This window comes from Heteronotia binoei, chromosome 14 (genome assembly GCF_032191835.1).
Source record: "Heteronotia binoei isolate CCM8104 ecotype False Entrance Well chromosome 14, APGP_CSIRO_Hbin_v1, whole genome shotgun sequence".
Lineage (NCBI taxonomy): Eukaryota > Metazoa > Chordata > Lepidosauria > Squamata > Gekkonidae > Heteronotia > Heteronotia binoei.
Window position 1 is genome coordinate 52,630,613 of NC_083236.1, and position 27,879 is coordinate 52,658,491.

At 44.9% G+C, this 27,879-nt stretch overlaps 1 protein-coding gene across 1 annotated transcript in view; it reads left to right on the top strand.

The window, feature by feature from the left end:
- Positions 1-11,033: 11,033 nt before the first annotated feature.
- The window catches only part of GPT2 (glutamic--pyruvic transaminase 2), a 46,909-nt gene continuing 30,063 nt past the window's right edge, over positions 11,034-27,879 (top strand). The window contains exon 1 of the mRNA XM_060254184.1: positions 11,034-11,882. Within this exon, the coding sequence (XP_060110167.1) occupies positions 11,538-11,882 (345 nt within the window). The 5' untranslated portion in view covers positions 11,034-11,537. The remainder of the gene's footprint in view (positions 11,883-27,879) is intronic.

Here is a 27,879-nt window from a genome sequence, read left to right on the forward strand (position 1 = left end):
TTTTAATGCATTAAATTTAATTGTAGGTGTTTTGGAGTTAAAACTTGGTGCTTTCCAAGTATCTTCCCATTCCTCTACAGATAATCTAACTTCACAATCCTTCATCCAAGCTTTCATAGCCCTTGCTGGGGTCTTCTTCTGCAGGTCAACCAATAATTTATACAGTTTAGATAAAAGTACTTTGTGTTGTTTATCCCTCTGCTTTAAGAGTATTTCAGATGGAGTCAGTGGCATCTGGCTGGACCTGATTATTCTTAGGGTCTCTAACAAATGTCTTACTGATAATAATTCAACCAGGAAATTTTTTGTTCTATTTTCATCTCTAATTCCTCCTTCAAAATAACTTGACCGTTTGAGCTTTTTTTGAGCAGGAACGCAGTACCGGCTGGCTTGACATCAGGGTGTGTGGCCTAATATGCAAATAAGTCCCTGATGGGCTTTTTCTACCAAAAAACCCTGTGTAAATCAATGGCGACATCAGGGGGTGTGTCCTAATATGCAAATAAGTTCCTTATGGACTTTTTCTACTAAAAAAGTCCTGGGTATACCGTATATAAACTTTCAAGGAGTTTGGAAACATTATCCCTGTACTGCAAGTGGGGAAACAAAGGGTGACAGTAGGATTGTCACCAACCTGGAGCAAAAAATGTCCTTCCCCTTTAATAGAGGCTTAATGGAATAGTGCAATGTTATTGTGCATGAAAAGCTTCAAATGCCTATTTCCATATTTTAAGCCCTTTTTTCCTCTCCAGGTTGTTGGGAACTCTAGACAAAAGCCTTTCCTTTCTTCCAAGTCTGCGGCTGAGCTTTGAACCAGGAAATTCCCAAGCTTTAAAATGCGATTAATAAGTATGTTACAATATAACACACCCAGTTCTTGACATAGTTATAGTGCAGTCCTAGTCAGAGTTGCATCCTTCTCAAGCCATTGAAGCCAATGGGCTCAGAAAGATAGAACTCCAGCTAGGATTACACTGCTAATCTCTCTCTTTCCCTTTCTTTTTAAAAGGTACACCCTATCTCTAATACCAAGCCTCCCTTTCTGCAAACTTGGTGCAGGTTGCAGCATGTCATTCAAAGAGCCTCCCTGCTTGTATGCATAAAGAAATAGCGTCTTTGTTCTAAACTAGGACTGCAGCCAAAGGTATAGATATGAAAAGTGGAAGTCTGGTTCCTGAGTTTAGGGGGGGGCGGGAATTAAACTCAGAAATACGTTCACACATTAGTTATAATTAGTTATAAAAGCCACTGGATTTATTTTTAAGTTATTGGATCCATCTACCAAAATGAAGTGGTTTTGTCCTACTAGATTTGTCCTAGCCCAGATTATTTTATGTGCATACACTGGGTGCATTCACACTACACTAAATAATGAATTTTGCAACTGGATTTTTGCTGTTCTTACACAGTAAAAATCCAGTTGCAAAACACCTTATTTAGTGTAGTGTGAATGCACACATTGTGCTTCTAAGAAACAAAGCCAAGCCAAATGAATCACACCATTGTTTCATATAAATCAGCATGGCTATGTATAATGCTTGTTTCCACCACAAACTTATTTGGGGGTTAATAGCTTAATCTATCGGGCACCTGCCATTTATGCAGTGTTTTGCTTAAATATTTAATGTATCATCTGCTATGCTAATTTTCTTCTACTGTATTAAATTCTGTTTCCCCTCTGCCTTTACCTGGTCCATCTCAAGACTGTATCAGTACAATCCTAAACAGAGCAGCAGTGGCACTGCTGGTGAAACTGCAGTCAAGTCACAGCTGACTCATGACAACCCAATAGAGCAGGGGTCCCCAATCTCGGGCCATGGACCGGTACTGTTAGCAACCAGGCCGTGAGTCGTGTAAATATTTCATTATATATTACAATGTAGTAATAAGAAGAGCCCCGTGGTGCAGAGTGGTAAAGTTGCAGTACTGCTCACGAGTGACCTGAGTTCGATCCCAGCGGAAGCTGGTTCAGGTAGCCGGCTCAGGTTGACTCAGCCTTCCATCCTTCCGAGGTCGGTAGAATGAGTACCCAGCTTGACTGGGGAAAGCAATGGTAAACCACCCTGCAAAAAGTCTGCCGTGAAAACGTTGTGAAAGCAACATCACCCCAGAGTTGAAAACGACTGGTGCTTGCACAGGGGACTACCTTTACCTTTTTAATAATAAGACGACGACATTGGATTTATATCCTGCCATGTCCACTCCAAATTTCAGAGTCTCAGAGTGGCTCACAATCTCCTTTATCTTCCTCCCCCATAACAAACACCCTGTGAGGTGGATGGGGCTGAGAGAGCTCTCCCAGAAGCTGCCCTTTCAAGGACAACTCTGTGAGAAGATATGGCTGACCCAAGGCCATTCCAGCAGCTTCAAATGGAGGAGTGGGGAATCAAACCCGGTTCTCCCAGATAAGAGTCCACACATTAAACCAGCACACCAAACACTTTAGAAATAAAGCCCACAATTGTATCATCCAGAAACCATTGCCCCCCCCCCCCATCCCTGTTGGTGGAAAAATTGTCTTCTACGAAACCGGTCTGTGGTGCCAAAAAGGTTGGGGACCTCTGCCATAGAGTTTTTAAGGCAAAAGACTTGCAGAAGTGGCTTGCCATTGCCTGCCTCTGCATTGTGACCCTGAATCTTCTCCTCAGTCGTCTCCCAGTCCCACCAAAATACTAACCACAGTCAACCCTGCTTAGCTTCCTAGATCTGACAAAACCAGGCCAGCCTGGACTTTCCAGGTTAAATTAATTCCAAGCCCACTGACTTCAGTGGATTTAGTAACTTGGTTTAGGATTGCACTGGACGGCAACTGAACAGAGGTCATATCAACTCCCCTATTAGTTCCTTTGTCCTCTAAATAAATATTTAAGTTGCATGACCTAAGCTGTGATGCATGTCTTTTCTGATTTGGGCACATTTCCGAAACTCTCCAAAGGGGGGCAATATATCTTCAATACACAACCTTGTACCATCGGGAGTATGTAAATGTGCAACCTTGTAATGGAATGATAACAAAAGCAGAGGGGTTTTATAAAATTTGCAGTTTTGTCTCTTAGTTCACTTGTCCCAACCAGGCTCTTGATGCAATACTCAAGAAATAAGTTAGCTTCAAAACTGGTAGGCATTTCACAAAGGATACAGCAGCGCCATCTGCAAACAGTTCTGATGAAACATCAGAAAGAGTTGAGCAGTTGAACAGAAAGAGGCAACCCCGTGAAAAGAGAGCCAGAGTATCTAGAAGTTAAAGCAAAGTGGAGAGAGAGAGAGAAAATAATTATAAAAATAACTGATTTGTGAAAGATAACGATTAGGTAATTAAGGTAAGGTATAAGAGCTTAGAGAAAATACAAAAGTCTGTGCAGTTTAGAATGAATGAGATGAGAGATAAAAATATAGATTTGTTTTATTATTTATTTATTTATGTTTTTTAAAAAATTAGATTCGGGGTATGCAAGGTAACGTGCTATGTAAAGATTTCTAGAAGTCAAATGATAAGAACATAAGAGAAGCCATGTTGGATTAGGTCAATGGCCCATCCAGTCCAACACTCTGTTTCACACAGTGTCCCAAAAAAATTTTATATATATAAAATTGTTGGCCACTGTGTGACACAGTGTGTGTATATATATATATGTACACACACACACACACACTGTGGCTAATAGCCACTGATGGACCTCTGCTCCATATTTTTATCCAATCCCCCCTTGAAACTGGCTATGCTTGTAGCCACCACCACCTCCTGTGGCAGTGAATTCAACATGTTAATCACCCTTTGGGTGAAGAAGTACTTCCTTTTATCCGTTTTAACCTGACTGCTCAGCAATTTCATCGAATGCCCATGAGTTCTTCTATTGTGAGAAAGGGAGAAAAGTACTTCTTTCTTTACTTTCTCCATCCCATGTATTATCTTGTAAACCTCTATCATGTCACCCCGCAGGCGATGTTTGTCCAAGCTAAAGAGCCCCAAGCGTTTTAACCTTTCTTCATAGGGAAAGTGTTCCAACCCTTTAATCATTCTAGTTGCCCTTTTCTGCACTTTTCCAATGCTATAATATCGTTTCTGAGGTGCGGCAACCAGAACTGCACACAGTATTCCAAATGAGACCACACCATCCATTTATACAGGGGCATTATGATACTGGCTGATTTGTAATATAACTAAGCTATGTAGAGAAGGCAGTACTATGCTACTCAAATGAGAATAGGTAGATTACAAGGTACAATTGATCATATTCAGTTTCCTAACAATGGGAAATAATTAATTATGAAAATTAATGAGATAGTTAATAAGCATAAATATTGCATAAATACAATCACGCTAATAAATAGTAGACGGTATCTATATGACAGAATTAATTGTAATAAATAATATAAAATTGATGAATCATTTAATCACAACTACCTATGAATCGATTATGCACTAAACACACTATAATCAGTAAGTTACCAATAATCTCCTAATGTCAGCTGAAGTAGGGGTATGAGGATATTACAATAGATGGTGTATGTAGATTTGGGAAAAGTTATTCAAAATTATGGAGAGGCTGTGGATCTGCACAGTAAAACTAGTAAATCCTTAGAGTATTATAGAAGTTTCCTGAAATACAGCAACAGTATGTGTTTAACACCAACCTGGAATCAACCTGGAATGTAATATCGCAATCACAAGAGATATATATAAAACAGAACTATATTCTAAATATATCTGTCTCTAAGCAATTTTTTTTCTTATGTTCTCTTTATATTGGATCAGTCTAAAACTAATGAATGTAAAAGGATGTAATTGGAACTGTAATACTATATAATAAAAAAACCCCAAAAACCTTGACTATTCCACACACAAATTCACACAAGTTTAAAGAACTGTAACAACAGTAAGGCAAAGCAAAACAAGTTATTCCTTATAGCATTATAGAAATTTCCTGAAATATAGCAACAGTATGTGTTTAACAACAACCTGGAATGTAATATTGCAATCACAAGATATATATATATATAAAACACAGAACTATATTCTAAATATATCTGTCCCTAGCAATTTTTTTCTTATTTTCTCTTTCTTTCTGTTGGATTAAAATTAATGTAAAAGAATGTAATTGAAACTGTAGTACTGTATATTTTAAAAAACCCTTAAAACTATTTCACACACAGATTCATACAAGTTTAAAGAACTGTAACAACAGTAAGGCTGGACGCTAAGGCAGACTGTTCAACACGCTGTCAGAAACCAATGTAAACACACACACTCAAACTCACTAACTGGCTAAGAAAGGAGCAACTGAAACAACGTCGTCCCCCCTCCTCCCCAACCCGCAAGATCTCAAACAAGCTAAACTTTATAACGCTACCCACACGAACAAGGTGACACACTAGGCACTTCGATAAGAGGCAAGCTTAAAGTCATTGCAGGAACAAGTAAACAGTCAGTTTAAAAGGATCGAGATTTTGTTTTCAATCGGAGAAGAGGGTGCATCGTTAACAATGAATTAGATCGTTCTCTCCCTATCTCTCATCATAGACAACAAAGCTCCCAAAATACAAAACTGGCTTCCTTATTGGATGAATTTCATCTTCTGGACACATGATGCCATATGCATCCAACTGAAAAAAATTACACCTTTTTTCCCCCAAGACATAATGTCTATACCAGAATTTATTTTATTTTGACTTCAGCTACCTTAATGGATAGAATAAAAGAAACAGACATTGGAAATATGAATTGGTCGGATCATGCCTGGGTGTCCTGTTATATGCAGTTTGATAAAGAAGCCAAGCGCTCCTCTGCCTGGTCATTAAATAAATCCCTTCTTTACTCTACCCTTCACACATCCGAATTAGAAAATAGCATCCATCAATATTTATCAGAGAATCGACCAGATGAAACTTCCTCGCCCATCCACTGGGATGCTCTCAAGGCAGTTCTCCCGATGTCAGAGACTCTGCCAATGGCAGGCAGGCGGGCAGAGGCATGTGTGGACAAGCAGGAAGTGCCAAGTGCAGGAGTTCGCTGTCCTATACAGCGGCTGGAATGTGTGTCTGGAGCAGCCAGACCAAGTCCGAAAGACACCCCTGGAGCCCCCCCTTTGGTGTTGCGCTGCTGCCGCCCCCTGCTATGTGCAAGGAACACCTCCCTTGGGGGCCGCAGAACTCAGAGTGCGAGCCGCTAGACATGCATCCACTTCAGCGCCCCCACCCAAGTGCCCAGCGCACAACAGCTCTGTGCGTTTGGGTAGGCCGTCATCCCGGGCAGGCTGAGGGGAGGCACCCCCCCTCCCCTGTCCAGCCACGCGGGGGCAGTGTGGCGGCTCATAGCTCATCCTCCCCCCAAAGAACCATTCCCTTGGAGAGGCCACTGACAGAGGGGGGGTTGCCCCAGGAATGTGCAGCAGATGCCAAGCAGGCGAGACAACAGAGGGCACAGCTCAGACTTTATTTTTCTGAAACAGAGTGCAACAGTCTCCTTGGAGCACGCTGGGCAGTCTTGCCGTGGGCGGGGCTCCATTCCGAGCGGCAGGCAGAAGCAGCTGAGGGAGTGGGGGAGCGGTGGAGAAACACACGCAGAAACCTCTGTGTTGGAGTCCCACCTGCAAAACGGAGACAGAGATCAAGAGCACCTGCAGGGGCGGCAGCTGGAAAAGCAGGCTGCATTTCAACCAGGCGCTATCTTAAAAAGACAATCTCTGACCCACCTCCCTGCATCGGCGCAGCTGCCACACACACACACACACCATACCCTTCCAGGGGTTGGGAATGCAGCAGAGGGCAGACCAAGGGAAGGGAGCAGGCAGCAGCACAGGGGAGTGGGCTCAGCAAATGCCCCCTGCTGGAGTCCACTGCCGGGTTCAAGTGCCAGAGACGCTCGCATACCGAGTGGTCGAGAGCGAAGGGAGGGGGAGGACGGGGGGGCAATGGAACTTACTCAGCCATGGATGACAGTCCTCGCATGCAGAGCCTCCGGGAGCCCGGAACCTGTGGAGACCTGGAAACAAGAGTAGTTAGCCCCAGGGGAGACACCTCTCTCTCCCCCTCGCAAGTCAAAGATACTGTCAAAGCAACTACACAGTGCAAAACCCGTCACCAACGTGCCTGCTTGTCCCACACTCGAAGTCTGTATGGCTAGGAGCTCGCTGGCAGAACTTCCAGCCACGCGAACCTGTCCCTAACAACTGAGTTGTGTGAGGCAGAGCGGAAGTATTTCTAGGAGGGGGGGCGCGATTGGGCGCCAGGGAGGGGGCTCGCCAGGCCAAGGAGCGAGGGGATTGATGAGGCAATCATGCCTCTCCCTAAGGGGTTTGCAAGCTTCTGCAGCGGCGGAGGCGAACTTTGTTTTTGGTTTCAACGAGTGCCTATGGGACACGCCACTATTTTTTCAGGCATAATGTTGCGCCTCTTGGGGGGCGTGTCATGGGCCAAACTGCTCAGGAAGCCACCTAAGTCTGGCCACGCCCCCAACTCCACCCTCTCTTCCACCTGAATGCTCCCCCTCCACTGTGGTGGCGCCGGTTGTACATCGGCGCAAACCCTTCCTGCGCCCATGTAGCGGCTCATCTGCTCCCAAAAGACTTTCTGCCCCCCCCCCCTCAGATTGTGCTGAAAATCTACAATCAATTACAACAAGCTCATAAATTATTGGAAACAACAGAATGCTCCAATATATGGAGGAATCTCCTATACGTGAAGCAAAAGACATAGAGTAATTCTTCCAAAGCTTTATGTTTGCTTTCTTGGAGAGTAAAGGCACAATGTTCCTGTAGAATGGTAACTTTTATCCGGGACAAGAACAACAGTCTGCATTCTAATTCCCAGAAAATTGCCTCTATATTTGCGAAATATTATAGCACTTTATACACTTCTAAAAAGCCATCACCGAACTCAATTGCGGAATACCTCAAAGATAGTCCTTACAGTAAATCTCTTACAGAAGCTCATTGAGAGGTATTAAATAAACCTATTGAACCTCAGGAAATTCTTCAAATCATAATAAAGCTGCTGGGCCTGATGGATACCCTCCCGAGTTCTATAAAAAATTTGTTGTTGTGCTTGCTTCACCGCTAGCAGATGCCTGTAATGAAATCATGTCCTCTGGAAAATTACCTCAATCTTGGAATGATGCCTCCATCGTAGCAATACCTAAACCACGTAAAGACACCACACTTCCATCTTCATATCGACCAATATCTTTACTAAATCAAGATTATAAAATTGTCACATCTCTCATGGCTAGACATCTATCAACCTTCATTACTGAATACATCCATCCTAACCAATCCGGCTTTATGCCAGGCTGTGATTTAACGAACAATATTTTTAAAGCTATAAGTATCATCTCTACATGTTCTACGAACAGCCCTGAAACTGTTGCTTTCTCTGGACATAGAGAAAGCTTTCGATTCTCTGGAAACAACCTACTTGCTTTCTTTACTTCAACATATGAACTTTGGGGATAACTTCATCAGGGCAATATCTTCCATTTATTCATCTCCCGCAGCACAAGTCAAGGTAAATGGTGTAACTTCTACAACCTTTTATTTGCAACGAGGTACGCGCCAAGGCTGCCCGTTATTGCTTATCTTGTTTGTTTTGGCCTTAGAGCCTTTGGCAAGTGAAATTCGTCATAACGCCTGCATTAAAGGAGTTAAACTGCATGATCAAGAATTCAAATTAAGTATGTTCACCGATGACATGTTGTTGTATGTTACAGATCCACACTTCTCACTCCATTGTCTACAAAACCTTCTATAGCAGTTTAACACAATTTCAGGCTTGAAAATAAACACCTCAAAATCTGCTATACTTCCAGTTAACTTATTTACATCGACAACAACAGTTCTTAAAAGAAAATTTCACATTTCAATGATCACACACCTCTTTGCCTTATTTGGGCATTCTTCTCACACCTAATATTAAAGATTTGTTGAAAATCAACTACCTCGACAAATTTCAGGACATTAAATCAGATCTTGGAAGGTGGGAGAAATTGTCACTCAACAGGTATGATCGATACCACTTAATAAAATCATTTGTTCTTCCTAAACTTCTCTTCCTCTTCCGCTCCCTTCATTTGGACATTCCTTTGTTTACACTGAAGCAATGGCAAAGTTCTCTCCATGAGTTTCTATGGCATCACAAATAGCCAAGGACTGGCTTCAAAACCTTAAGATTACACTACACTCAAGGAGGCTTGAATTTTCCGGATGTGACACTTTACCGCAGAACTGCTATACTTTCAGTTGCAGTAAAGATTATTAGAAATGTTGATTACGCAGACTGGACTCTAACTTTACTTCCATTGATCTATCCCATGTCTGTCCCAGAAATCTTTTGGCCATCTCCCTCATCGAGACCTAGAAAAGTACATCAGAATCCACTGTTTTCCATTTTACTCAAAACATGGGACTCATTGAAACACAAACTCTTACCAAAAGTCTCTAGGCATACTACATTTCTGCAACAAAACTGGTTTCCCTCAACTTTGAATCCTATACCCATCTCAAAGTGGAGACAAGCCAGAATCACAAGATTAAAAGACTTGGCATCAAAGTAGGAACTTCTTCCAAAACAGATGCTTGAGCATCAATTAAAGGTAAAAATCCCATGGTTTTCTTATTTTCAATTATGACATGTAGCTTCACAGATAAAGCTTTCTTCAATATTGCAGACTCCTCAGAGAGCCTTTGAAAAACTACTAGATATGACTGATTGTGACTTTCGGGGTCTGACTTCACAAATCTACAAACTATTGCTTACTAATACCAAACCAAAGATACTCCACTATCAACAATCTTGGAACAGAGACTGTGTTACAGAACTTACAGAAGAGCACTGGTCAGAAATTTGGAAATCTGCTTTGGCCAATTCATCATCTCGTCATATGAAGCTGCAGAACTTCAAGATTTTAACCCGATGGTACCTAAGCCCCAAAAGACTTGCTTCAGTTTCCTCATTATATTCCAATTTATGTTGGAAAGGCTGTGGGAATGTTGGTACATTTGCACATTGCTGGTGGCAATGCCCACCAATAGAAGCTTTCTGGAGACAGATTCTTGAACACATTAAGCACATTACTGGCTACAACATCCCACACTCTCCTGAAGTCTTTTTTTTTTTTTTTTTTTTGCAATATTGGCAAACTTTGAAGATTCCAAAGCTGTCTTGCAAACTGATTGAAAGTCTTCTTACAGCTGCTAAAATGGCTGAAGCATCTCTATGGAAATCCAACACCTTACCGTCTCTTGAATTCTGGTTTACAAAAATCTGGGACATTTTAATAATGGAGAAAATCACAGCACAACTTTCCTTGTCCGACATTTACCCCAAGGTTACATCTGTTGAAGAAAAATGGCTTCCGTTTCTGGAATATACTGAATCAAAAAACATTTTACCTATTAACACAACCTACCTTCAATTTCTCTCACTATACTTCTTTCTAACATGCTATCCCTTCTTTCTCTTTGTATTTAAATATCCCCTTTTGTTTGGCTTGGGATGGAGCAAGGCAGTATTCTTAGCTTGAGTCAAAATTCTACCCCAATTACCAGTTAATTTATCCTTAGAAGATATTTATTTATTTATTTATCTGTAGATTGATTGATTGACAAACTGGATGTTATCTTAAATGCTAAATAAGATATTCTACAATGTTATATATAACATAGTACTTTATGCATAGTAAAATTTTGCTATGTATGGAATTAATCTACATGATACTACTTCACCCAACAAAGTTCTGTATAACTTGGAATTTCTAATAAACTTATCATTTAAAAAAAGAAAAGAAAAAAAGATAAAGACAGCACTGTTTAAAGCACCTAAACCTGGGAAGAAAGCCCATTCCCAAAGGCGGCGTGATCCCCACCCCCACCCTTCCTTTCTCTCCTTTTCTCCATCCCACCCTCGCCGCACAAAGAAGAAGCAGCATCTCCCCCAGCGGAGCGATAGGACCGAGGCAGTCTGGGAGTGGTAGTTTTCTGCCTGGTCACATGACGGCGTGAGTCGGGGAAGCCCGGGGCTTATAAGAACTACCCGCCCCACCAGGCAGCGCGGCTGCGAGCTCTGGCTGGTGCAATCTTTTACACCTCCCGCCGACGGCGGTGGGAAGCCGAGACCGTGCGTGTTGCTCTTCGAATGGGTCAAGACGGCTTGGAAGCCTTTCCAGTTTCTTTCCTCTGGACTTTTTGCGTCTGCGGAAAACCTGCTTTTTAGCATCCCGAATGGTTGCCGTGATTAGGACTCTTTGCTAAGTGGGGAAGGCGAAGGAGAGCTCCCCCCCCCTCCCATTTTGGCCAGGGGGAAACCCTGCCCCCTTGCAAGTTGCCAAAAGCGGAGAGAGAGGGCAATAAAACCCTGCACGCCCAGACAATCGCAGCATGCACTTGCCCGCCTCTTTTTGCTGCTGACGAGCTCTCGAGCTCGCTCCTGCCTGGCTGCTATTTTGGAGAAAGACTTTTTAAAGGGGGAGACTGACTCATTTATTCATTTATTTTCCCTTTTGCACAAAAAATTCGCTTGGGGGAGGGGAACAAGAAAGAGGAGCGATGCATCGTTTTTCCGGGCTCGCCAAAGAAGCCTCGGCTCTGCCGGGCTGCAGGACGGAAAGGAAAGAGCCGGCCGTGCGGTTCCTGGCTTCGCTGCTCAACGGCGGGCCCCCGCAGCAGCAGCAGCAGAGCAAGCCCGGGCCCCGGAGTCGCCCGCTGGGCAGAGAGGGAGCGGTGCGCTGGAACAGCGCCGCCAAGGCCTCGGCCGTCAAGCTCCAGGAGAAGCCGGCTCGGGAGAAGATCCTGACGCTGGAGTCCATGAACCCGCAGGTGAAGGCGGTGGAGTACGCCGTGCGGGGCCCTATCGTCCTCAAGGCCGGCGAGATCGAGAAGGAGCTGCGCAAGGTGAGCGCCGGGGAGGGGGGCGCGTAGGGGAAAGAAGGAGATCCGCTTCTCCTGGAATGCATCGGGGGCATCGCAAAGGCTCGAGCAAGGGGGGAGGTGGGTGGGAAGGAGGAACGTATGAAGCTGCCTTCTGTTGAATCAGGCCCTGGGTCCATCCGAGGCAGTATTGTCTACTCAGCTTGGCAGCGGCTCTCAGGCTGAGGTTTTTCACGCCTATTTGCCCGGAGCCTTTTGAGTTGGAGATGCCGCGGATTGAACCTGGGACACCTGCTTCCCAAGCAGATGCTCTGCCTCTGAGCCACCGTCCCTCCCCTTTGCACGCGTTAGGCTTGCAATGGGCAGCCCCCGCCCTCTCGGTTTCCCCCATCCTCCGACGTCGCCAGCCGGCGTTCCCTCTAAGCTGCGTCGGTGTGAGCCAGCTCGCGGATCTTTAGCCTCCGGCTCACCCCTTTTTGTCTCCGCTCAGGAAGGATGCATTGATGCAGCCGCTCACCGCTTGAACCCCAGCCGCTCACGAAGCAGAGTTTTGGCTCCCAAGACTCTGCAGCTTAGAGGGGAACGTTGGCAATGCTCAATGGCTCATCCCTTGCAAGATCTCTGGCTCCGCCATTGCAAGAGGCTCCGAATTGGCCCCGGGGGCTTGGAGCAGCCGAAGGGCCGGGCTTTTCCCTCCCCCTCCTGCAGGTTCTGCTGCCCGCTTGGGCCGCCGCCGCCCCCCTGGGCCACTCCTCCGCCGCTGCGGCTCCTGATTGGGGCGAGCCGCCCACCGCCAAGCAGGCGCGCCGCTTCCTGCTGCTTTTCCGCCCATCATGAACCCCGGGGCACGCTGGCGCGGCGGGGTGGGTGGGACCTTGGCAGTGGCTCATTTCCAAGCTTGAGCGAGGGGGAGAACACATTAGCTGCCTTAAAACGGGATCAGAGCCTTGGGCCTATTAAGATCGGTATTGCCTACTCAGACTGGCAGCGGCTCTCCACGGTCTCAGGTGGAGATCTTTTGCAACATCTCTTAGCTGGTCCTTTCAACTGGAGATGCCTGGGATCGAACCTGGGACCTTGTGTGCCAAACAGTATCAGGAGGTACCGCTGAGCCAGAGCCTTTCCATCGTATTGCCTCCCCTCCAGAATGTTGGAATCTGGAACCTTCAGCATACTGAGCAAGTGCTCTGCCACGGAGACACTGTCCTGACTCCACACGTGAAGCTGCCTTATACACTGAATCAGACTTTTGGTCTATCAAGATCAGTTGCCTGCTCAGACTGACAGCTGCTCTCCAGGGTCTCACGCAGAGATCTTTCACCTCACCTGCTACCTGGTCCTTTTCACCTGGAGGCACCAGGGATTGAACCTGGGACCTTCTATGTGCCAAGCAGGTGCTCTACCACTGAGTCAAGGCCCCTCACATGCTGATGTTTGCTCCTGTCATATTACCTCCCCTCCCGAATTCTGTTGTTCCTTAAGGGTTTGAAAATAATGTGTTGCAACAAGGTGACATATTTAAGTTAGCTACGTTCGAGTTCAGTAGAAACTTAGAGGCCAGCAGAAAGGGGGGTGGGCAGAAGTGGAATTCTAGCAGGAGCTCCTTTGCATATTAGGCCACACACCCCTGATGCAGCCAATCCTCTGAGAGCTTACAAAAAAGAGCTTTGTAAGCTCTTGGAGGATTGGGTACGTTGGGGTGTGTGGCCTAATAATCAAAGGAGCTCCTGCTAGAATTCCACTTCTGGGGGGGGGCGGGGTTGCAGGCCTTCGAGAGCCGAACTTTCCTTGGTCAGTTACTTGGAGGGAGTATCTTTGAGTCTTCAAAACACGATCTCCCCCCAAAATTTTTGGTTTCTTAGGCGCTACTGGACTTGAATCTTCCTGTTCTACCGCGGTCCAACAAAGCTGCTCTCTGAAACTGTATTTAGGTTATATATTGTTACTGTTATTAGTATGCAGGTTCCTGCCCTCAAAGAGCTTACAATCTGAAGCAAGCGCTGTGTGACACAGAGTGTTGGACAGGATGGGCCATTGGCCTGATCCAACGTGGCTTCTCTTATGTTCTTAGCAGTGGGGGAATCAATAAAGGGAAGGATGAATTGTGGGCATGTCTAGTTTTGTGTACTTAAAGCTTTGTTGTAGTTAGGAAGAAGGATTCCAGGGGTAAGCCAAAGTGACAGTATTTATATGACACTTGGGTAGTGTTTACTTGTCAGTTTGCAGGGTGCTTCCACAGCCCTCACGGTGTGTTACTGTCACAACAGCATCACCGAGCAAAGCTGCTGTCGTTTCAACTTGACAGTTCCAAAGTCACCTGCCAGTAGAGTTTTATCTTGTTCTTCCTCCAAGGATCACAGGGTGTTCTTCCTTCTCTGTTCTAGTCTTATGTCTGTCCTATGAGGTAGGTAAAGCCGAAAAAAGGTGATTGGAGGGTTACAAAAAAGTGATTGGAGAGCCAGTTTGGTGTAGTGGTTAAGTGTGCGGACTCTTATCTGGGAGAACCGGGTTTGATTCCCCACTCCTCCACTTGCACCTGCTGGAATGGCCTTGGGTCAGCCATAGCTCTGGCAGAGGTTGTCCTTGAAAGAGCAGCTGCTGTGAGAGCCCTCTCCAGCCCCACCCACCTCACAGGGTGTCTGTTGTGGGGGAGGAAGGTAAAGGAGATTGTGAGCCGCTCTGAGACTCTTCGGAGTGGAGGGCGGGATATAAATCCAATATCTTCTTCTTCTTCATCTTCTACATTAGCAGGCTTCTTGACAGAGTAGGGATTTGAACTCAGATCTCTCTGATCCTAGCTTGGCATCCTTAACATCACCCCAGCAGGGTACAGAAAAAAATGATTTGCCCAAGGCCATGGAGTCAGTTGATGGTAAGGCTAGTGTTTGGATCCTGATCTCCCTTGTCCCAGCCACCTCCTTGGATTGCGTGTGGAAAAATAGAATGTATCTGGAATAAAACCATTCTTCCTTACTACATTAATAATCCCAGTTGGCCACAATTTGAATAAAGCTATCTTTTCATCCCTTTAGAATAAAGATAGTTGACAGCAATATGGTTTAGGCGGGTAACGGAAGTGCAGTTTTACTTGGAAGCAGGGCCGGGGATAGACTTTCTGGCACCCTAGGCGAATCACCCACTAGCACCCCCCCCCCACCCCCGGCTATTAAAAAACATAGGGAAAATGAAGAATTCCAAACTTGAAACTTTTCACATTTTTAATTTACTGATTTTTAATTTTTCAAAAAATGTGATAAGTTATTTAAAAAAATGGTGAGAATAAGTGCTTGCTGGTCATGCCGGGAAGGAGGGTGGTGGGATAGGATGAGGTGGGAGGCCAAGTCACACATCGGGAAGAGGGAGTGGCTTTGCTTTGCTGAGGGCAGCTTGGTGATGAGAGAGGACAAGGGGACAGTGGTCAGGAGCCAGAGTCATGCATTGGGGAGGGGGCACCCAGTGGTGCCCCCTAGGCCAGGTGACGCCCTAGGCGACTGCCTACTTTGCTTACTCCCACGCACCGGCCCTGTTTGGAAGTAAACAACCACTGAGTTCAGTGGTGTCTCCTCCCTAGTAGTTTGGGTGGTATATCCACAGCATCTAGATTATACCTATTACATTCCATAGATTTCAGTGGAAAGTACTCAGGGGTAGAATTCTAGCAGGAGCTCCAGTCCTTTGCATATTAGGCCACACCTCCCTGATGTAGCCAATCCTCCAAGAGCTCCTGGAAGATTGGCTACATCAGGGGTGTGGCCTAACATGCAAAGGAGCTCCTGCTAGAATTCCACCCCTGAATGTACTCACTGATGAGTTTCTTGTTGATTTGATGATATTAGAATTACCCTAATCATCAAGCCGTTCATGGGAAGGAGCAGGATATAAATTAACAGAAATAAATAAAATCAACACATTAAGGTGGAAATGAATTCTTTTGTACAAATGTGGTCAGAATGATACAGTTTCTGCTGTTTTCAAATCAGTGAAGCATTCCTGTATATTGTCAAATGTCTGGTTTTCCATAATACTTTATGAGAATGGCTGCATTTAGACATGACACTCAACCATGGTTTGATTCAACTCTGGCTTAGCATGATACCAGACTGCTAGTTCTGGCTTGGCTGCAATCAGAAAAAATATGGAAAACAAGGTGCAAGGTGAAATATTTATTTTCTTGTAGATCCCGAGTGAAATAATATTTATTATCTGAAGAAGTGTGTATGTAACACATGAAAGCTTATAAGCTTTTGTGTGCAACATACACACTTCTTCAGATAATAAACATTATTTCATCTGGGATCTACAAGAACTTAATAAATATTATTTCACCTTGCACCTGGTTTTCTGCATTTTTTCCACCTACTGATGCGGGCAATATTGTCTTCATCGCTGTTGGCCACAAACAGGAATTCTTCATCAAAGTCACATCTCACTTTCTAAATTTTGGCTCATAGTAACTGGCCAGTTATGTCTGAATGCAAGGATCCTGGCTTCATTCTGGTTTGTTTGCACTGCACAGAGGAGTGTATGAAAAGAGACGTAACAAAGATCAGTGAAAAATGTTCTACAGAAGGTCTGTTAAAGCAAACAGAAATATATGCACCTGCAGTTGCTGGGGGAGAAAACTCCATGATTCCTGCAGCAGTTGGGCTTCAAGGACATGAGTAGTATTCATCAGGGCTTTTTTTGAGCAAGAAAACAGTTCTGACTGGCTTGTCATCAGGGGATATGGCCTGATATTTGGGGAGGGACGGTGGCTCAGTGGTAGAGCATCTGCTTGGTAAGCAGAAGGTCCCAGGTTCAATCCCTGGCATCTCCAAAAAAGGGTCCAGGCAAATAGGTGTGAAAAACCTCAGCTTGAGACCCTGGAGAGCCGCTGCCAGTCTGAGTAGACAATACTGACTTTGATGGACCAAGGGTCTGATTCAGTATAAGGCAGCTTCATATGTCCATATGATATGCAAATAAGTTCCTGCTGGGCTTGTTCTACAAAAAAAATCCCAGGTATTCATATAAACCGCTTAATTTCTATATCAGTACCACTTGAGAGTCTGCTTCTTTCTACTGACAGTTCCATACCTACTCAGGTGTTAATAACCCATAAGAAATAGAGGCCTCCAGCTTACAGAGACCAAATTAATCAGAGCTATAAACTGGTAAAAAAAAAAAGTATCTCGCTGTACTCATCTCCAGCCGGTAGCAGATAAACATCTCATGTTGGGTCTTCCTCTTTTCCTGCTGTCTTCAGCTTTTCCTAGCATTATTGCTCTTGTCTTCTCATAACGTGACCAAGTACAATAGCCTCAGTTTAGTCATTTTAACTTCTAGGGCAGGGGTGGCGAACTGCAGCTTGGGAGCCAGATGTGGCTCTTTCACATATAATGTGTCTCTTGAAGCCCCACCGCCCCATTGGCTGGCTTGGAGAAGGTATTCCTCTCTTTAAATCACTACTCCAAGCCAAGACAGCTGGCAGCTTGGAGAATGCATTTAAAGTCGCTTTCTTTCTACCTCTCTCTCTCTTCCTTCCTCCCTCCCTCCCTCCTTCATCTGATGTTCATGACTTGTAACTCTCAAACATCAGACATTTATTCTATGTGGCTTTTATGTTAAGCAAGTTTGGCCATCCTGTTCTAAGGAGACTTCAGGCTTGATTAGCTGAAGAGCCCACTTATTTGTCTTTGGGGCAGTCTGTGGACTCTGTAAAACTCTTAAAACAACTGGATCTCCTTCTAAATTGGCTTTTTTGGGGGGTGGAGGGCTGAAAGACTATCGAATAGTATTGAGGAAAGGGCAGTTAATGTTCTTCATAGTTTGAAGAATTAGAATTGGGCTTTTTTTGTAGCAGGAACTCCTTTGCCTATTAGGCCACACCCCTCTGATGTAGCCAATCCTCCAAGAGCTTACAAGGCTCTTAGTGCAGGACCTACTGGAAGTTCTTGGAGGATTGACTACATCAGGGGTGTGTGGCCTAATATGCAAAGGAGTTCCTGCTAGAAAAAAAGCCCTGATTAGAATGCTTGAATAGAAATGTTCCAGCCTCATAACCCAACACAGCCACCCTCTGTTCCATGCCAACATTCTGTTCTGCAACACTGTTGTCAGACAATTACTCAGAACTCTTTAAAGAAAAAGAGCAAAACAAACAGCAACCTCCTACCTTCTGTGTCATTGAATGGCGTAAGTATTATTATATAATCAGTCAAAGAATATTTACTTTTCATCTGCTTCTGGTACTTTCTGATGCAATTAAAATTCTCTTTGCCTTACCTAACAGGATAGCAGATAACCGTTCCGTTTTTGCTCTCCAGTGAATACTTGCCAAAACTAAGTACTTCTTCACCCAAAGGGTGATTAACATGTGGAATTCACTGCCACAGGAGGTGGTGGTGGCTGCAAGCATAGACAGCTTCGAGAGGGGATTGGATAAACATATGGAGCAGAGGTCCATCAGTGGCTATTAGCCATAGTGTGTGTGTGTATTTTGGCCACTGTGTGATACAGAGTGTTGGACTGGATGGGCCATTGGCCTGATCCAACATGGCTTTTCTTATGTTCTTAAACTAGGAGTTTCAAAACAAATTTTGAGTCCTGTAGCATCTTTAAGGCCAACAGAGTTCCATTGGACTCATGTTCAGGAGTTTCAAAGAAATTCCTCATCGTTAACTCAGAATCTGTTCCTGTTGGGCTAAGAAACCTTTAAAAACGAGGGGGTTTTTTTGTAGCAGGAACTCCTTTGTATATTAGGCCACACACCCCTCATGTAGCCAATCCTCCAAGAGCTTACAAGGCTCTTAGTACAGAACCTACTGGAAGCTCTTGGAGGATTGGCTACATCAGGGGTGTGTGGCCTAATATGCAAAGGAGTTCCTGACAGGAAAAAAGCCCTGATTAGAATGCTTGCATAGAAATGTTCCAGCCTCATAACCCAACACAGCCACCCTCTGTTCCATGCCAACATTCTGTTCTGCAACACTGTTGTCAGACAATTACTCAGAACTCTTTAAAGAAAAAGACCAAAACAAACAGCACCCTTCTACCTTCTGTGTCATTGAATGGCGTAAGTATTATTATATAATCAGTCAAAGAATATTTACTTTTCATCTGCTTCTGGTACTCTCTGATGCAGTTAAAATTCTCTTTGCCTTACCTAACAGGATAGCAGATAACCGTTCCATTTTCGCTCTCCAGTGGATACTTACCAAAACTAGGAGTTTCAAAACAAATTTTGAGTCCTAGCATCTTTAAGGCCAACAGAGTTCCACTGGACTCAGACTTTGTTCAGGAGTTTCAAAGAAATTGCTCATAGTTAACTCAGAATTCGTTCCTGTTGAGCTAAGAAACCTTTAGGAATGAGGGCTTTTTTTGTAGCAGGAACTCCTTTGCATATTAGGCCAAACACCCCTGATGTAGCCAATCCTCCAAGAGCTTACAGGGCTCATATCACAGGACCTACTGTAAGCTCAGAGGACTGGCTACATTGGGGAGTGTAGCCTAATATGCAAAGGAGTACCTGCTACAAAAAAAGCCCTGGGAACAAATATATATTCTTAAAAACCATTCACTGGGTTGCTTAGCTTTGAATTATTTACTCAAGCTGTCTGCATTATCTTTTAAATGTTTGCTCAGACGGTTTCAATGCGTAACTCTTGCTTACATAGGGAGCCTCGCTATTAGCAACAATTGTAGTGCTCTGGTTCTGATAGCAAGAGAAGTTTTTTAAAGGCTTCCCGTGGAAACTGAGAGTTGACTTGGGTGAATCTAGGCTAGCTAACTATGAGTCTTGATATGTTCATTTTCATGTGGTTGAAGTGTTTCCTCTAAGCCGAGTTAGTGTGAGCTAGCTCACAGTTTTTTAGCTTCCGGCTCACACATTTTTGTCTTAGCTCAGGAAGGATGACCCCCAGAGCAAACTCATGTATGCAGTAGCTCACAACTTTAATGCCAGTAGCTCACAAAGTAGTATTTTTGCTCACAAGACTCTGCAGCTTAGAGGGAACATTGGTTGAAATGTAGGTCATTGGCGATATGAAATAGGTGGTCACTGTGTAAGATTTAGCTATCGCCCATCCTGCCCACAATTTTGGGGGTACAGGGATGGCTGTGGTTCTGTCAGAAGAGCAGAACTCGCATGCAGGACATCTCGGAGTTAGTCCTTGGCCTCCCTTACCAAAAAACACCAGGTGGCAAATTGAGGAAGAGCCTTCTCTGCCTGAGACTCCGGAGAGATGCTGCCAGCCAGAATAAGTATGACTTAACCAGATGGGTGTAGGTAGCTTTGTATGCATACCGGAAGGCCAACGTGTCCCAGGTTAGCCTGACGTCATTAGATCTTGGTAGATAAGCGGGGTTGGGCCTGGTTAGTATCTGGATGGGAGACCACCAAGGAAGTCCAGGGTTGCTATGCGGAGACAGGCAGCAAACCACCTCGTGGATGCCTCTTGCCTTGAAAACTCAGTGGAGCTCAGCATATGTTGGCTGTGACTTGGTAGAATTTTCCATCATCAGGATGTCAGCAGGTTTGCTTCAGATCTGAAGAATGCCGTGACTCTCAGAGTGTGACGTTGTCCTCCAGTTTGGTGTAGTGGTTAAGTGTGTGGTCTCTTATCTGGGAGAACTGGGTTTGATTCCCCACTCCTCCACTTGCAGCTGCTGGAATGGCCTTGGGTCAGCCGTAGCTCTCGCAGAGCTTGTCCTTGAGCAGACCTATATATAGCAAGTAGGCAGTGGTTTGGAATGCAAAATGGTACAAATTTAAGATCCAATGACAGAACAGTAAAATTAACTAATGGAGCAAACCTTTGATCTGGGTAGCATGAGCATGAGAAAGCAATAAAACAGTAATATGTCAGTATGTGAGAATGTCTGTTAATCACTCTGTTGTTATTAGCCTGGGCCAAAAAGAAGGCATTTCTTTCTCAGTAGCTCACAATTTTAATGCCAGTAGCTCACAAAGTAGAATTTTCGCTCACAAGACTCTGCAGCTTAGAGGGAACATTGCTCCAGGTCAACTTTTACAACCTAAGTGTTCGCTATCTGGATAAGTGTAGGGTAAAATGATCAAAAAAGGTCCCCCTCTTCTAGTCACTCCAGGAGGACGTTGTTACTGACCAGCCATGTTTCAAGCCTTGTGAATGTAGATGCTGATTGACATCTGTAAGGCCGACAAAATGAACCATCCCCCAAATGTGTGTCAGGGGGGAAGAGAAGGTGATATTTGAGAAAGCTGAGTTAAGTTTATCTGCAGGGACTCCGGGACCAGCCTGCCTGGGAACATGCTTCGTTAGCAAATTCTTGTTTTGCCACTCGGTTCCTTTGCACGCTCAAAGAATTCCTCTATCTGTGGCGAAGTTTCTGTACTGTGTCCCAACAATATGGGCCGAGTTAATATCCTGTGCACAGTCTACTCTGATTCTAACCCTGAACCTCTTGATTATTCTGAGATGAATGATGTATGCTGAGATTTTATGGAGGTAACCAGGGGTCCTTTTGTAGAAAAATAGGTAGTGGAGCTCATCCAGTGATTGTTATGCAGCTGCACCTGCTTTTCAATGGACGAGGTGGGGAGGAGGAGGGGGAACCGTCAGAAAGGTTCAGGAGCTGTGCTCCTGTGAGCTCCTGCAGAATTCAAGGCCTGTAGGTAATTAATTTTATAAAAAGTGTTCTGTTCTCTTTTGAATGGCCTAGGGCAGGGGTGTCAAACATGCAGCCTGAGGAACGGATCAGGCCCCTGGAGGGGTCCTTTCAGGCCCACGAGCAACTGGTTGTCATCTGCTTCCTTCTCTTTGGCTTCCTTCTGTATCACAGCTTGCTTTGCCGGGCTTGCTCAGTCATGCAGGAGTTATGGAGCAAAGCCTCTGTTTTCTCCGTTGACTGAGTCTCCTCCCTTGGGGAGGAAAAGGGGGGAGGGAAAGCTTGTTTTCCAGGCTCTCAATCGCACAGCAGAACTACTGAGCCAAGTCTCTCTTCCTTCTATTGACTAAGGCTCCTCAGAGCAAGAGTAGTCAGTTATCAGAGACTGTTAAATAAACAACATATTGCAAGAGTGCTAATGTTTTAAGCATGTTTTATTTTAAGTTTTTTTTTAAAAAAAAAATCTTTGTGTTTGTGTCCTTTATAAAGTTTATATCTCCACTACCTGGCATTACATTTTATGACACACAGGGCTCGGCATGACAAGGTCTCAATTATGTCAGATCCGGCCCTCATAACAATTGAGTTTGACATCCCTGGCCTAGGAGCAGTAATTAAAAAAAAAAAACTTTGTGTGGCACAATGATTAATGTTTGCTTGTTTTTTCCTTCAAAAGTGCCACAATTCGAGGGACGCTTCCTTTCTTTTGCGGTGCGTACAGCCCTCTACAAACGCAGGAGGTAGTCATTCCAAGGGGTAATATAACCTGGGTTTCCCAAAGGCCCTCTCCAGGTCTATATTCGGTGCATTTACTAAGTGTGTGATGCTGGGCTTGGTTTCACTTGTTTGACAAAAACAACTTGAGCGGTGTCCAGAATGGCTTTTCCCAGAGTACACTGAGGCAGCTCATGAGTGGGTCAGGATCCCAAGGCACCTGAGTAATGAATTCTGTACACCCGATGGGGTTTTGGATTTGTTTTCGTTGAACAGCAGCCCTCTCCCCTCATGCGATATGTCGAGCTATGCTTGAACATCTGCAGTTGCTTTATACAGAATCAGACCGTGAGTTGTCTAGCATGGTATTTATCTACTCTTATCCAGGGTCTTAAGGCAAAGAATGCTGTTTGTGTAGTGCTTCATACCTGAAATCAAAACCAAAGTTGTCAAGGATTAACTGAAACCAAGACCCTTGCCTCCTGTACTCTGAAAATGGATATAGAAGATGAAGATATTGGATTTATATCCCGCCCTCCACTCCGAGTCTCAGAGCGGCTCACAATCTCCTTACCTTCCTCCCCCACAACAGACACCCTGTGAGGTGGGTGGGGCTGGAGAGGGCTCTCACAGCAGCTGCCCTTTCAAGGACAACCTCTGCCAGAGCTATGGCTGACCCAAGGCCATGCTAGCAGGTGCAAGTGGAGGAGTGGGGAATCAAACCTGGTTCTCCCAGATAAGAGTCCGCACACTTAACCACTACACCAAACTGCAAAGGAGTTCCTGCTACAAAAAAGGAGTTCTTGCTTCAAGGAGTTCTTGCTTCAAATGCTACGTGATAATGTATACACAAGATATGCTTGTCAGTACACCCGTAGGTTCAGTCTAATAGGTTCAGTCCTACCAGGGATATGGGAGAAAGGATGCTATGGGTATGAAGAGCATGTCCACATGTTGCGAGTGGTGAATGTGATTATCCATGTGGAATAGCAGTTATGTACATTGGCAGGCTCAGCAATATAATAATAATTTTTAATTTATATCCCGCCCTCCCCGCCGAAGCAGGCTCAGGGCGGCTCACATAACATACTGTAACATAAATACAGCATTGCAATAGTAGATAATAAACAAACAAAATGCCCCGATTTAAATTACATTAGGTAAGCATTAAAACATCAGTAAAACAATTTTAAAACACAGCTTAATTTGGTGCTACAAATACCACATAGCTTGCATAGTGATGATATAATACTTCCACATTAAGAAGCCAGCTGGAAGAGGATGGTCTTATAGGCCCAGCAGAACTGGTTAAGGTCCCGCAAGGCCTGTGCCTCTTCTGGTAGCTGGTTCCACCAGCGGGGTGCTGTAACCGAGAAGGCCCTCTCTCCTGTTGTTTTCAATTTGACCTCCTCTGGCCCAGGGATTGTCAGCAGATTTTGCGAGCTAGATTGAAGCACTCTCTGGGGAACATGTACATTTTGAAGTGACATTTGTCATTCAAATTCATCAGATATGCTTGGTTGGAGGCACACGTTTGAATGGTGATTGCACAGTGTGTCACAGCAAAATTTGAATCTCTACTTCGTGTTTGCTATCCTATTGCCTTTTTAACGCTGAACTATTGAGACAGCCGTTGGTTCACTGTATAATACAAAGTAGAGTTCTTGCCCAGACCTGGATGGCCCAGGCATGCCCAATCTCACCTGTTCTTGGAAGGTAAACAAGGCCCTAGCTAGTATTTAGAATACCAGGGTTGTAACACAAAGGGCAAGCAATGGCAAACCACCTCTGAATGTCTCTTGCCATGAAAACCCTATGGCAGGGGTGGCCAATGGTAGCTCTCCAGATGTTTTTTTGCCTACAACTTTCATCAGCCCCAGCCAGCATGGCCAATGGCTGGGGGTGATGGAAGTTGTAGGCAAAAAACATCTGGAGAGCTACTGTTGGCCACCCCTGCCCTATGGGGTTTTCATAAGTCAGCTGTGTCTTGATGACATTTCCCCCCTCCTCTACCACCAGACTTCTCAAGGGGACAAAAAGCACTGAGTCCCATAGGCAGAACTTTTTTTTGTAGCAGGAACTCCTTTGCATATTAGGCCACGCCCCCCTGATGTAGCCAGTCCTCCTGGAGGTTACAGTAGGCCCTCTAAGAAGAGCCCTGTAAGCTCCAGAAGGATTGGCTACATCAGGGGTGTGTGGCCTAATATGCAAAGGAGTTCCTGCTACAAAAAAAGCCCTGCCTGTAGGCATGGTTGAAAACCCTGGGCAGACATACAGCAAGCTGAACAGAGCCCATTGGAAGGTTTATTGAACTCGCCCAGAAGACTGTGTTTCACTTGGTGAGCTTCTAGATGTGGAGGCCTCCAACCTCCCCCCTCCCCCCCAAGAATCCAGGACCATCCTACACATAAACCAGCAAAGTCTAGAAACAATGGCCCCAAATTCTTGGAAGGCATTCCAGCGATCAGTGTTAACAATCCTGGGGACATCCTTTCCCTTCCAGTAGAGCAGCGATGGCCAAATTTGCTTAACGTAAGAGCCACCTAGAATAAACGTCAGATGTCAGAGAGCCACAGGACATGTACCTCAGATGTTTGAGAGTTGCAAGACAGGAAGGAAGGCAAATGGGAAAGGAGTGGAAAGAAAGCAACTTTAAGTGGCTTGGCTTGGAGAAGTGATTTAAAGAGACAGATGCCTTCTCCAAGCTGGCCAGTGGGGTGGTGGGGGATTCAAGAGCCACAGTGAGTGTGAAAGAGTCACATGAGGCCACCCCTGCAGTAGAGTTTGAGAATATAGGATCTTAGGCATGATCCCTCTACTTCTGCTTCCTAATTTATGCATTGGAAGGACATTAGACATGTTCTTTTATCCTCCTAGTCTTTGTGCTGGCTAATAGAAGTCTAATGCTGTTTGATGACACTGAGTCTCTTATACCAGACACTTGGAGGAAATCAGAAAGGTACAAGACGAGCTGACCTAGAGGACTCTGCAGCACTTTCTAGTACGATGGACACCACAAAAGAACCTTCTTTGCAAGGAAAGGAGAGAAGCTCTTGCCTACTTGGATGTTTTTCTTGAAATTATATGTTTGCTTTGCATTTTAGTGGTGATAGATTGTTGCATGTTGTGATAGGCGGCCGTAGGACGTTCCTTGCACTAAGCTTTTACGTACTCAAGATGGAGCGGTTGGCTTTACAGGAATAATGCAGTGTGCTGGATGAACTTAGGTTGAAATACCCAAGGCTATTCCTCTCCTTGCAAATTATTCCAAATTATCCGGCCCTTCGGAGATCCCTTAATAGAAGCAAGAACATTCAGTGACATCCCCTTGGGCATTATCCGAGAAGTAAAAAACCCACATTGCAGCTGAAATACATCAAGACTCTACATTTCCCTGGATGCTTTCTCCATACACACACCCCAAGTTCATAATACTTTGCAATATACTCGATATCTCTTAGCCTCAGGTTGGACTGTAGTTATGAAATTCCTGCAGTTACATCACCCCTCTGTCAGGAGCTGAAAGACTTAACCAAAGCGTCCCTGTGCCATCTGAGGTCAATAAGTAGGCAGTTTTATCTTCCTTCCCCCGTGACGGTCGTCCCTGTCAGCTTGCATTAAACATAAGTCACCGTAGTGAAAAAGACAGAGCAGGACGGTTGTGTGGCTTGGGGGGCTGTTTGATAAAAGGAGATTAACAGTGCCGACCTGGACAGGTCTGCTCAGAATCCTACTCAGGTGTCTTCGATGGGGCTTATTCCCAGGAGTACGGGTTTAGGATTGTACTGTTAACAGAGTTAGACCTTTCCGAGTCTGTTGAAATTAGTGAGCCCGGAAGGGTCTAACTCTGTTTACAATGGTGCCGTAAATTGCTAATTCAGGCCTTAAAGAGTTTTTGTTCGCTTGGACGCCCCAGAGGGTGGGTGATTTCTAGTGTGTTTTTAATCTCCTGTATTAATCTGATAGGATGCTAAACCAGTCCAGGCTTAAATTTAGTGTTCTTCTTTCCCTTGGAAAGGGAAAATAGTTATTAAGTACATACAACCAATAAAAGCGGGGGAGAGGGAGAGAGAGAGTGTCAAAAAACTAGTGGGGTGGTGTAGGTTTAGAGATGTGAAGACCCGGGGTGGAAAAGTGGAGAAGTTTTCCCAAGGACTCTTTTTTCAATTTTTCCAGTAGAAAAATTTAGGAGACACGGTGTGGGGGATTCTGATCTAGGGCCACCAGCTGCTTGGGGTGGTGGAGTTCTTTGCCTTTCCAGAATTTCTGTAGCTTTTCCTGATATGAAGGAGGGGCTCACCTGTTGGTTTTCAGCCTGGCCTGCAGCTGTACTACCTTGAACAAGTCTGATCTTATCCGGTCTCAAAAGCTAACCAGGGTCTGATTTACTTGTTGGTCTGTATGTAGATGATGATGGCTACTCAAGAGGGATTTCTCAGTGGGACTCAAGAGAGATTACAAATATGAATAAGAACTGGTCAGTCAAAAAATGGTGATATAAGAGGCTCGCTATAAAGAAAGTTTGTGGCCCCATTTCTTTCCAGCTCTGGTTCCGCCTTCGATTGTCAGTGTCTTTGGGGGGGTCTGTGGCTCAGGGGTCGACCATCTGCTTGGCCTGCAGAAGGTCCCAGGTTCAATCCCCGGTGTCTCCAGTTAAAAGGATTGGGTAGGGGGTGATGTGGAAGACCTCTGCCTGAGACCTTGGAGAGCCAGTGTCCATCTCAGTAGAGAATACTGACCTTGATGGACCAGCGGTCTTATGCAGTGTGAGACAGGTTCATGTATTCTCCAGGTGGGGGCTGAATTTCTTCTGCAATTACAACTGATCTCCAGATGACAGACTGGTGCATGTGGAGAAAATGGCTGCACAGGAAGGTGGACTCCATGGCATTACATTCTGCTTGAAATCCCTTCACTCTACAAACCATGTCCTCCCCAGGCTCCACCCCCAAAATCTGCAGTCATTTCCCGAACCAGAGCTGGCAACCCTAATTCCAACTAAACCCTCATCTTGTCAAGGAAGACCTTGTTTCTGAAATCAGATCTCTGAATGGCGTTTCAGTTCCCAGTTCCTAGGAAGCACTTCTACTTTTGTCAGCGTTTTAATTGGGAGAAGAAAGGAGAAGTCTGAGTCAATGTTCCACCTAAGATGCTGAGTCTTGTGAGCTAAAATTCTACTTTGTGAGCTACTGGCATTAAAGAAGAAGATGCTGATATTGGATGTATATCCCGCCCTATACTCTGAGTCTCAGCGTCTCAGAGCGGTCACATTCTCCTTTACCTTCCCCCTCCCCACACAGCAGACACCCTGTGAGGTAGGTGGGGCTGAGAGAGCTCTTACAGCAGCTGCCCTTTAAAGGACAACTCCTACGAGAGCTATGGCTGACCCAAGGCCATTCCAGCAGGTGCAAGTGGAGGAGTGGGGAATCAAACCCGGTTCTCCCAGATAAGAGCCCGCACGCTTAACCACTACACCAAACTGGCTGTGAGCTACTGCATAAATTCGTGTACTCTGGGGTCATCCTTCCTGAGCTAAGACAAAAATGTGTGAGCTGGGGGCTAAAAATCTGTGAGCTAGCTCATGCTAACTCAGCTTAGAGGGAACACTGGTCTGAGTTGTATTATCTGAACTAACATAATTTCCCTTTGCTGACTTTTGAGAATTTTAGATTTTTACGTT